The sequence below is a fragment of the Pectinophora gossypiella genome, chromosome 29 (assembly GCF_024362695.1).
Source record: "Pectinophora gossypiella chromosome 29, ilPecGoss1.1, whole genome shotgun sequence".
Lineage (NCBI taxonomy): Eukaryota > Metazoa > Arthropoda > Insecta > Lepidoptera > Gelechiidae > Pectinophora > Pectinophora gossypiella.
The window spans coordinates 1,666,930-1,679,372 of record NC_065432.1 but is presented as its reverse complement, the minus strand read 5'-3'; the positions used below and the strand labels follow the sequence as shown (position 1 = coordinate 1,679,372).

General features: G+C 41.2%; 1 protein-coding gene across 2 annotated transcripts; it reads right to left on the bottom strand.

Annotated features, from left to right (window-relative positions):
* Positions 1 to 1,269: 1,269 nt before the first annotated feature.
* Positions 1,270 to 12,368, bottom strand: LOC126379589 (uncharacterized protein DDB_G0285291-like). Of its 2 annotated transcripts, none has more exons than XM_050028398.1 (7): positions 11,903 to 12,360; positions 9,758 to 9,790; positions 9,211 to 9,261; positions 8,734 to 8,932; positions 8,018 to 8,060; positions 7,096 to 7,244; positions 1,270 to 2,727 (listed from the first exon to the last, which is right to left on the bottom strand). In XM_050028398.1, the coding sequence occupies exons 1-7, from the start codon at positions 11,999 to 12,001 to the stop codon at positions 2,582 to 2,584; spliced, it is 720 nt and encodes a 239-aa protein (XP_049884355.1). In that variant the 5' UTR covers positions 12,002 to 12,360; the 3' UTR covers positions 1,270 to 2,581. The 2 variants fall into 2 exon arrangements, with proteins under 2 accessions (XP_049884355.1, XP_049884354.1); XM_050028397.1 differs by lacking the exon at positions 1,270 to 2,727 and adding an exon at positions 4,910 to 5,238 and having other exon boundaries at positions 11,903 to 12,368.
* Positions 12,369 to 12,443: the final 75 nt, after the last annotated feature.

Below are 12,443 nucleotides of genomic sequence, written 5' to 3'. Positions count from 1 at the left end.
TGACTATATCGTCGTTTTATATAGAAAACCACTTAAGCGCCTCTTGAAAAATTACTTTTTGATGTGATTGCCTTCCGCAAAACCACGATTTGTTTCATTGAATTTAAATCAGAGTAAAAATTGAGTCCACATATACCTTGATTGAAACCTTATAAGAAGTACTTATAAGAAGACCAGGGGTGTTAAAATGGCCACATCGAAGCAGAAGACCTGGGTGGTTAAAATGGTCACATCGAAGCAGAAGACCTGGGTGGTTAAAATGGTCACATCGAAGCAATTCATCTAAAAAACCAATGTTGCAATTTGACATTTGCGCATATAAAAGTAAGTGAGCAAATATTGCTTTCGTTGATGAATTGCTTCGATGTGGCCATTTTAACCCCCCTGTTAATTTTAAAATGAACGAGTGAATTAATGAATCACGCAGAGGAATAAAATAGGTATCACACTGATATGCAACTCGTTTGACGTGTGCTTTCAACTTGAATATAAAATTTTGGGAGGTATTTTTAAAATTTCTGTTTAAAATCATAAATTTTATGCCTGTCGATTACCCGTCCCTTTCTTTTTGGGGATAAGAATGACAGGTAAGTATAACATAAAATAAATTTAAGGATGGTGTGTACAGGAATTAGCACCAAAGTAGGTATAAAATGCATCTTTCTTTACTGTGTGTTTATATCAAAATATTACTAAGGTAAGGTACTAAATAAATGTTTTGTAAATAATGAAATGAAATTACATTGGCTTTGAATTTAATTGTGTGTTTATTTTCCACGTAAGCAAGTATGACTAGAAAGTGATTGATTTCAAAAGTATCATCATTAAAATCGGAGAATTGCAAAGCTGAAGTGGCAGTGGGCAGGACACATAGCGAGGAGAACCGATAGCCGCTGGGGCGGAAAGGTTCTAGAATGGCGACCACGTGTCGGACGACGCTCAGTGGGTAGGCCCGCTACAAGGTGGACCGACGATCTGGTGAAGGTCGCGGGAAGCCGCTGGATGCGGGCAGCGCAGGACCGATCGTCGTGGAGATCCTTGGGGAGGCCTATGCCCAGCAGTGGGCGTCGTACGGCTGATGATGATGATGAGCATCATCATGAAAGTTTCGATAATGTCGATAATTTGTCGAAATTTGTCGCCAAAAACCAGAATTTGTCGGTCTGCCATTCAATATTTATGTGCTTGCGGCATGATGGGTGGGGAATCGGGGATGAAGTCCCGACGCGCCGGCAGAGTAGTGGGAAAATTGGTAATAACGACGAAAAATAACGTTATAAATTCAACAGGAATATCCAGTTTATTAACAACACTTCACAGACAAATTATAACGATGCTTAGATATAAGATACAAATCCAAAATTAGAGGGCACGGCCGGAACTAAGCAGTCATAGTATCTTTATGTAGTTCTTATGAAGGTCGGGGATGCAATGCTTCAGCGTAAAATGAAAGGAAAAGCGGAATGGTTGACGATTGACGGTCAGACAGAAAGGCCAGTATGGCACAGTTTGTACTCTGCTACATTATAATTTGCAAGTTGTGAGGGCCGGACTGCAATGCAGCCCGCGAGATCACTGCGACCTTGACAGATCTATTGTGACCTAAAATCCCTACATTTAAATATCCTCCTCTAGACCGATCCGTTCGAAGAGATCCAACGTCATTTTGAGAGAAAGCTCCATGACTTCCTGGGGGTCCATTATGTGGCCCCCAAGTGTACGGCTTCTACTATGTATGAGAGCCTCACAGCTGCATAGCAGATGTAGTGGCGTCTCATCTTCCCCTAAGCAGAATCTGCATAAAGGAGACTCGGTCAGCTCCATTCTGTGTAGGTGCTTATTGAGTCTACAATGCCCCTACTCTGCTACATGCTTATAACTTTGCAAATGGAAGTGGAATTCCATAGTGAGTTTATGTATGTATGTATGTAGTTTTCAATTTTAAGTACCTATTTAGGTATATTTTGCGTCGAGGGTGTGCTGCCGCCAAATGTTTTCGGGGCGAAAATTGAATGTGGCGCCATCTGTTGGATGTGGGCGGAACTAGGTGGCCAACTAGTTGGGTCCGCTACAGTATTTTTGATGTTATTGTATTGTAGCAGCAGCGTCCATGAATTATAAAAAAAATATTCTTCCTTTACTTTCTCCTATCATCATTAATTCAAGAGCCACGCTCTTGTCGGTGTAGCATTCTCCATGCTAGTTTTTATGGAAAAATAGGGCAGTGCCCTTTTGCCTTCCGTCCCGCAGTACTCTGTCTGACGCGAGTGGAATGGCGCCCAGAGTAGTCTATTTCAAAGCCGCACTAGAACTCCTGTCCTCCGCCACTGAATAGTACTGACAGTTACTGCTGCCCTCTGTCTGGTTCCAGGATACAGTCCCCGTGACTTGCCCCGTCCTGCATTGCCGTACCGATGGCTCCCATCTCCGCCTCTGCAACCGTTGAGGTCTTCACCCGTATCCCTGGGCAAGGGTTTTAGTTATACCCCGTAGGGTCCCTATCCGAACTCAGCCACCATCTCACTCCGGCCTCCTTTCTTCCTTTCTTTCCTTTCCTTTCTTTTTTTTCTTTCTTTATTTTCTAACCAATAACACTCCTTTTCATTTCAGCGTAGTCAATGAATCCGTCGTTGTTAAAATCAGCTTGCTTTAAAGCACCTTCCACTATTTCTATGAGGTCTTCATCACTGTATACGTGAGATAACTCTGATGGGGCCTCACCTTCACCTGGAAATAAAAAAAGATAATGGAGGAGTTCCCAGGGGCCCGTTTAATAAAACTTACAATTGTAAATTACAATGACAATTTGATGTACATTGCGGAGTTAGTGATCACAAATATTTTGCAGTTTCATATTAGCTACGTAATGAACACCAAATTGTCGTTGTAATTTACAATTGTAAGTTTTATGAAACAAACAGGCCCCAGGTCACGATCTAAGTTCATGGATTTCAGACATATGCATCTTTTATCAATCAATCAATCAATCAATAATACTTTATTGCACAACAACCTATACAAAGGACATAAACATACGAATAAAACATAAGCACAATAGGCGGCCTTATTGCTAAACAGCAATTTCTGCCAGGCAACCTTAGGGTGAAAGAAGATTATTCATTGGAGCACGGGCTGGTGCAATAAACATATAATGATACTAACATAACAAAAAAAAGAATAATAAATAATATATAATTATCTAAAGAAATATTATTATTATTAATAATATATAAAAAAAACTCTCTTTTATCTTCGTTTTTGGGTATAAATGATGACCCTTGTTTGACCAGGCACAATTACATCTTTCACCCATTATTATTCTGATCAAAATAAAGAGAATAAGTCAAGGCCTTTGGCGGCTCAATAGCAAACTCGACACCAGGGTTGATGAGGTTGGTAATCCACCTCACAACCCACACGATACCTAGAAGAAGAAGATAGAAGTTGCATATCTATCCAAATATTACCTTTTATTATTTGTCTCTGCCATTAGATTATATTTTTAGTTTGCTAGTCAAAGAGTTAAACAGTCCAACAATTACTTAGTTACTCAAACAGTTAATTAGTCAGTCAAACAGTTAGCTAGTCAGTCTTCTTCTTCTATCGTGTGGGTTGTGAGGTGAATTGGGTCGTGTACTAGGTTCAAGATAAATTATGAAATTCTGATTACTAAATAAAGACACATCTAAAACTAACGAAAAACATTTTCTTTTTTCTATTAAACTTATTTATGAATGTTAATCAAGAAAAACGTAATAATAAGTCCGACATTTTGTCACGTTTTTCTATGACGTCACAGTGTGCTTTTTCATACAAATTCCATAGTAATTTCGTGTTTTGACGTTTAGTAAAAAGTAACTGATTTGACTAGTTGGAAACTAGCCTATTACCAACCTCATCCTCATCAACCCTGGTGTCAGGGTTACTATTGAGCCGCCAAAGGCCCCTGACATGACTCATATAACGACTACATACTTACATCAGTAAGGTAGTAATCGGGACCAACGGCTTAACGTGCCTTCCGAAGCACGGATCGCCTTACTTTCGGCCAATTAGGTGATCAGCCTGTAATGTCCTAACCAAACTAGGGACCACAAAGTAATTTTTGTGATATGTCCCCACGGGGAATCGAACCCAGGACCTCCGGATCGTGAGCCTAACGCTCAACCACTGGACCACGGAGGCCGTCAGCTAGTCAGTGAAACAGTCAGACAGACAGTGAGCCAGTCAGACAGTGAGTCTGCCAGTGAAACAGCTACTCATATTCATATTCATTTATTTCGTAATAGTTACATTAAGTACATGTCATATGGATAATATAATAATAAATTAATGGTACATAAGTACTAAGTGCTAAATTTTAAAGTTAAAAACTCTTCAAAGCTGTAGAAAGTGTGTTCGAGTAGCCAGCATTTAAGCCTACTTTTGAAACATTTCAATAATGGCGCGTTAACGATTGATTTAGGCACATATGAATACAAACTCATAAGAATTTAATTTCAATTGTATTCAGTGGTAAACCAAGCCCTAAAAAAAGAACCCGAAAAAAAAAGAAAAAAAAGAGAAAAGAAGAAGAGTGCATTCTAAAGAGCCCGAGGCGATCTGTTATACACGGTTGGCCCAGTCACATGAGTCACCAAGTGTTCCGGGCAGCCCTCGGCGGAGGGGGAGGCGCTTGACGCGCTCCCATGGGCGCTGGGCCCCAAAGGGCATCCGCCCGGCGGGGACGCGGTTGTGTGCAATTGCGTTCCCGTATCCCCGCCACAGGGCGGCAAGGAGGAACACCGTTGGGTTTTAGTGGGTATACCGGGTGGCGACACCCGGGGAGTCCCACATAACCACGTCGTCGTCCCCGGCGGCGTGGTATGCGTAATGCATTTCCCAAAGTTAAAAAAAAAAAAAAAGTCACATGAGTCAGTTTGCTGGACTTGGCGAGTCTGTGTCTGACAGGTTGGAGTCTATTCGCGTGCCATAGCGTTTTTAAGGTTACTAAGTCCTTTCTTCACCGCGCCAGTACATGAGCCATTCACTGAATCGAATAATTAAGTTACTGCAAATTATCTCTAGCATCAGTATTGGCGACAGCTTCCATGGCCTTCTGTCCTTTATAATTACTTATCCTGTACTCAGTATAATCTATGTAACCGTCATTGTTTAGATCAGTATTCTTCAAAGCGTATTCCAGAACATTCTCCAGCTGTTCATCCGTGTACACTGGGGGTTGGCGGTCCATCTCACCTGGAAAATATAATTGACGATTCAAACTTGCTTCTATGCTGTTCTGGGTGCGAAAAAAAACATAGAACGCGTTCAACTTGTCTTCCCGGGCATGCATAGATTTACAACTACCGTAGATTTGAACATCAGCGCTCAAAAAGTCGGACGCAAAGTTACTGTTAATATAGCGACGTCGACAGTTCTTTACCTCAGTGCGCGATTAGGCGCCGAACTGGCAACACGGGGAAGTGCCATGTAAAGGCTTGCAAAAATAGAAGCTCAAAGCGAAAAACGAAGGATGAAATATCATATTTCAAAGTAATAATTTTCGCAATAAAACCCACCAAAATTATTATTTTAGTTTAAAATACACTAAAACAAGTAAGACCTCCCGGTCAATCCGAGTCGCAATATAACCCGACCGCGTTACGAAGCACCACGCGCTAATATACGTAATAAGACGATGCGTACTTTCTTAATTTGACACGATTTTATTGAATGTATAAGTATACCGCTGTGTACGATTGTATAGCTAAATAAGCGCCAAGTTTTCGCCGCATTTTTGTATCAAGCGCTGTATCTACGGTAGTGGTAAATCAACAGAGGGTTTCTGTCCTCTAACATGATGGACTAATGAAATGTGCGATAGGCTGATACCTTCACCGCGGAATAGAAGCAAAAGGTTGGAAGGGACAAGTGAGCGCGAAACGCGGGCCATACACAAATGAGCAAATATTTCACACTTCAACTTTGCACTCTGTAGCGGACCCAACTAGTTGGCCACCTAGTTCCGCTCACATGCAACAGATGGCGCCACATTCATTAACGCAGTCTTCAAGCGGTCGTGAAACGCGGTATCGAAGTTTACTCAGCAAGACGCATATATACAACTTCCAACACAACACTGTAGGATCGTCGATCCCTAGTCACACTACCAACTTGTAGCTAGCGGGGTACTATGCTCAGTTTGGTACCCCGTCAACATCTTTTGGCGGCGGCACACCCTCGCCGCTAAATACTCCACTCGTCCGCAAACTACGATGCACAGAAAGCATTTTCGGAGGTATGTGACCTGACCTGTATTGGGCTGGTTTTCCCTTCGCGGGTTGGAAGGTCAGACAGGCAGTCGCTTCTGTAAAAAACCGGACGTTACGTAAGCGGCCCTGTGAAAAACGGGATAATGTTACGGAGATGATTTAAATAACAAAAATGTATGTAGGTACTTACCCCTAGTCAAATGTAGGGTTTTTGGACAATAAACATTATTAACAAAATACACTTTTACACAAACACAATAACATGTATAATTCTATTTCATCATACTTCCGTATTTTAGGATATTCACGAAACAGAACACTTGATCCTTATACCTGTCTCTTTCCTACATAGCGCCTGTACAGTCATGAGCAATATAATGTACCCACTTTAGGACTCTGTCGCACTAACATATTTGACATTTAGTGAGACTTACAGTACAATTTGTTTATACATATTAATGCTCGTGATCGTACCACGCGGGATTACTTTCCGGATTTCCACTGAGGCGGAGATAGGCGGAGCTTTGCGGAGATGTGCGGATTTGACCAATCACAGCGTTCGAGAGAGCGAAAAACGAAGACGCTCTGTCACTCTCTCCTTCGCGGTGATTGGTCGATTCCTGCACATCTCCGCTCCTCTCCGCACAGCTCCGCGTCAATGGAAACTCAGTGGGGACAAATGCCTTTTTTTTAAGTCACGTCAAAAAAGGCATTTATACCCATTTGTCCGGCCCAGTAGTTAATGCTATCTGCGGCAAATCTACAATAAGTCACGCCAAAAAAAGAAACTTATTGTGTTAAGCGTTTCTTCCTAAAGTTTCTTCTGCATTTATCATCTTACCGTGCCAATGATGGAGGGATTTGATCAGTTCACAGCCATCCAGCTTGCCATTCTTGTCAATATCGTGCATCTTGAAATAACGGAAATGCATCTCCTCTTTGGAGAGGTCCGCCGTGTCTACTGGAACGTCCATATGCATCTCCATATGTCTGTGGTACAAAAAAACCATAGGTACAGTACACAGTGTACATGAACTGCCTATATACGTCCCACTGCTGGGCACAGGCCTCCCCTCAATCAACCGGAGTGGGTATGGAGCATACTCCACCACGCTGCACAGTAGTACGGTCACGAGCATTAATATGTATACACTTTGGTAACATGTCACATTAACTTTTTTGACAAATTGAACTGTAAGTCTCACTAAATGTCAAATATGTTAGTGCGACAGAGTCCTAAAGTGGGTACATTATATTGCTCATGAATGTACAGGGTTGACGTAATTATAAGTCAGTTAACAACGGGTAGTGATAGACACACGCACACACACACACACACGCATACACACGCACACACACACACACGCACGCACGCACGCACGCATGCACGCACGCACGCACGCACGCACGCACGCACACACACACGCACGCACGCACGCACGCACGCACGCACGCACACACCAACCTAGTACACGACCCAATTATAGACGGCGATACGGCTCACCACCTATCACGTTGGCCTAACAGAAAACTCGGTGACTTGTGTGGATTTAGTTCATCTTACGATGGATGTACAGTCATGAGCAATATCATGTGCCAACTTTAGAACCCTGTCGCACTATCATATTCGACATTTAATGAGACTTACGGTTAAATTTGTCAAAAAATTTAATGTGACATGGTTTCAAAGTGTATACATATTAGTACTCGTGACCGTACCTCTGCCTACCCCAATTGGAATATAGTCGTTAGCTGTTACTCACTTTTTTTCATGTTCCATGTGATCCTCGCTTAATATTTTTGGTTCTGAAAAGTTCAAATCAGAAAAGTCTCATGATAGTTATACATATACATAACATAAGATAAATAGCCTATACCTATACGTCCCACTGCTGGGCACAGGCCTCCTCTCAATCAACCGGAGAGGGTATGGAGCATACTCCACCACGCTGCTCCACTGCGGGTTGGTGGAGGTGTTTTTACGGCCAATAGCCGGGACCAACGGCTTAACGTGCCCTCCGAAGCACGGAATCAACTTACTTTTTCAGACAATCAGGTGATTCAAGCCTGAAAAGTCCTTACCAAACAAAGGACAGTCTCACAAAGTGATTTCGACAATGTCCCCATCGGGAATCGAACCCGGACCTCCAGATCGTGAGCCTAACGCTCTTACCACTAGACCACGGAGGCTGTTATACATATACAGGGTTTTATTGACATCGTAATGAATACTGAGGGGGATCATTCAGACCATTATTCCGAGTTAATATCAAATGAAGTTTTCCGTCGCAAAATTCATGAAAATTTTATTTTTAAAATCATTTTCAGTTCCATACTTATGCGACGGAAATTTCCACTTGATATCAACTCAGAAGCATGGTCTAAATCATCCCTCAAAGTTTTCATTACGATGTCACGAACACCCTGTATAAGAAAATAATAAAATACTTCATTTAACTAAATCTACAAAGGAACATACCTTGATTTACATATACGGGCTGAACTGTTTTCTGGGGCACTTTCTGTTGTTGTTGGGGGACCTGTTGTTGGGGGACCTGCTGTTGGGGGACCTGTTGTTGGGGGACTTGTTGTTGAGGGACCTGTTGTTGGGGGACCTGCTGTTGGGGGACCTGCTGATTAGCTGCCTGTTGTTGAGCTTTCTGTTGTTGATGTTGAGCCTGTAAAGAAAAAAATATAATGTTTTAGGTTCAAGTTTTAACTACACTAATTATCTAGCCAGCGCTGCAGCGTCAAATCAAGTATCCTATCAGCATTTGGTAACGGCCTCTGTGGTCCAGTGGTTGAGCATTGGACTCACGGTCCGGAGGCCCCGTAAACAACTTTTTTTTTTAATTTAAGAGGGCTGAGGGGTGCCACTTTGAGGCCTCGCACCACCTAAATATTTTACTAGGGCCGCCACTGCGTTTCAACATCTGTCCCAATAGAAAATCCTCACCTGATATTTTTGTGGGGGAACTCCAGGGGGCAATTTTTGTTGTTGTTGAGGCTGTGAAAAAAATAATAGGTAAGTACTTACTCGGTAATAATAGTTTGGTAATAAATAGGTAAGTACCTAGGTAAACCTAGGTAAAGGTGAGGAGCTCGGTGGCGCAGCGGTAAACGCGCTCGGTCTGCGATTGTTGAAGCTAAGCAACTTTCGCAAAGGCTGGGTGACCACAAAAAAAAAGTTTTCATCTCGAGCTCCTCCGTGCTACGGAAGGCACGTTAAGCCGTTGGTCCCGGCTGCATTAGCAGTCGTTAATAACCACCAATCCGCACTGGGCCCGCGTGGTGGTTTGAGGCCCGATCTCCCTATCCATCCATAGGGAAGGCCCGTGCCCCAGCAGTGGGGACGTTAATGGGTTGGTGATGAGGTTGAGGTCGCCTCAACTGGGGACGGGGTCGAGGAAGATTTGAGTGAATATCTTGGAATAGGACGAGTAATGTATAAATTAAATGTCAAAATAGCAATATTTTAGGTAAAAATAAACTAAATTATTTACCTTAGGTGGCGGAGGAGGCGGCTTCTGAATGTTCTGAAACAAAATACCTTTATGTAACTTAAAATCATCACAGCCGCCGTGGTCGAGTAGTTAGGGAGTTAGGCTCTCGATCTGGAGGTCCGGGTTCGATTCCCGATGGGGACATTGTCGAAATCACTTTGTTGCCAGATAACAATTAAGATTTTGATCCAAACATGAATTTAAACCAAAGTGGAATTCAGTGATATAAACCCAGAACTGGGATTCAAACCCAGAAGATATAACTCACACAATGGTGCTAATATTCCTGTTAACACCATCTAAGTTTACTTTAAGTTATACCTGTCATTTCCTTATCCGCCGAAAAGGATAGGGACGAGTAATCGACAAGCATAAAATTTATGGAACACACGTCAATTTTAAGCACAAATCTAAAACAACCGTCTAAAAGTTTTACATCAGCCAATAACACGACATAACTAAGTTGACAGCACACGTCAAACGATTTGCATACCAGCGAGATGCCTATTTTGTTCGGCCGGGTTATTCATTCATTTACTCATTCTTCCTAAAATTAAGAGCTGTCAATCATCCGTCCATTTCCTTTTCGGCGGATAAGAAAATGACAGGTATAAGTTAGGGAAATAAAGGACTTAGGTGTCGTACATGACGATAAGCTACTATTTGACAAGCAAATTGATAATATTTTGAGTAAATCGTTCAGAGCTCTAGGTTTTATAATAAGGACGTCAGCCAATTTCAACGATATTAAATGTCTCAAGATACTGTACTGCGCTTTTGTCCGGAGTCATCTGGAATATGCAAGTCAAATATGGAATCCGCAGTATCAAGTTTACAGTTCCCGAATTGAGAAGATTCAAAAGAGGTTTCTGCGATTCTTGGATTTTAGGACCCATCAGACATCCCTGAACTATGAGCATCGCTGCAAGCGCTATCACTTTTTACCGTTATATATACGTCGAGAGGTAAGTGATATTTGCTATCTCATGAACATTGCTAATAATAAAATTGATAGCCCTGAATTGCTCTCCAAGCTTAGTCTTCGTACGGATCTACTAAAATATAGGAAACGGCCAATCCTACGTATACCCATGGCTATAACTAATTATAGGCGAAACTCTTTCTTGTTACGCACCATCAAGCAATTTAATGATATTTCGGGTATAATTGACATCGACCTATTGTGTACAAGAACATCAACTGTAAGAAAACATATAACACAGCATTACTTTGTTGACTAGTTGGTTCCTAACTATTGCACCTATACCGGTTTAAACCACCGAATAGGTGCATTCGTCTTATTATTATTTAAGTTTGTGGCATAAGCATAAACTGTTTAATTTACATACAATTAATATTAATTAACTGTGGAGATTTTTTGTTAGCACATAGTTAAGCAATCATTTTTATTCACTAATGTTATTTGTCTGTAAATCTTCCTAAAAATAAATAAATAAATAAATAAATAAATAATAATAAATAACTCAAAGTAAAACTAGGAAGTGTCTGCAGGAATCGGGGCCATTGTCCGAACGGCTATTACCTATGGATTCACGTTATTATACTTATTAAGTTAACATAAACAGCCTATATACGTCCCACTGCTGGACATAAAGAAAGAAATAAAGAAAGAAAGAAAATATTTATTCGGCATACTTAACACTAATTAACAAAAAAAATAAAATAATTATACATAGTGCCGAAACGGCTTCAGCTCAGCAAATGTCACGGCCTAGCTGTAGCAAGACTATGACGCTGATTTTCAGCTGCAGCCGGTTGGGGAATCAAAAAACAGTAAAACAAAAAGAACTGGGCTCTAAAGTCTAACATAAGTCTCCCCTCAATCAACCGGAGGGGGTCTACCACGCTGCTCCACTGCGCGTGGGTGGATATACTTTTACGGCTAGTAGCCAGGACGGGCTTAACGTGCCTTCCGAAGCACGGATCATCTTACTTTCGGACTATCAGGTGATCAGCCTGTAATGTCCTAACTAAACTAGGGACCACAAAGTAATTTTTGTGATATATCCCCACCGGGAATCGAACCTAGGATCTCTGGATCGTGAGCCCAACGCTCAACCACTGGACCACGGAGGTCGTTATTATTTTGATAAATTGTTAATTATGTAAGTAGCTAATTCTTACCTCATATTTTTGAGGCGGCACACCAGGAGCCACCTTCTGCTGATAATGTTGACCTAAACCGCACTCCAATAACATAACTAAAAGTATTAACTTTAACATGATTGGAAGAATTTATTTTTTAATCGATATTATAAAAAAGAAAATAAAAAAGTTACAACGTTATTCTCACAACAGGAAATCGGCACTGTAAAAAACCTTTTATTGAAAAAAAAAATATAAAATTAAAACTAAAATTGGGAATCGTTCGAATGTTTTGAGGTTAGACTTGTGTAAAATATCGTGAACCAGGTACCTACTTATAATTTGTATCTAAATTATCTACCGTAGATAATTTCAGCCTGTAAAATGATGATACGTGGTCCAACTGATACCTTATCAAATCGTTGTATTGATTATGATAATTCGGAAAGTAGCAATTTTCCACGCTTAATAGGTATGCTTGTTTCCAACTAGTCAAAACAGTTACTTTTTACTAAACGTCAAAACAAGAAATTACTATGGAATTTGTATGAAAAAGCACACTGTGACGTCATAGAAAAAC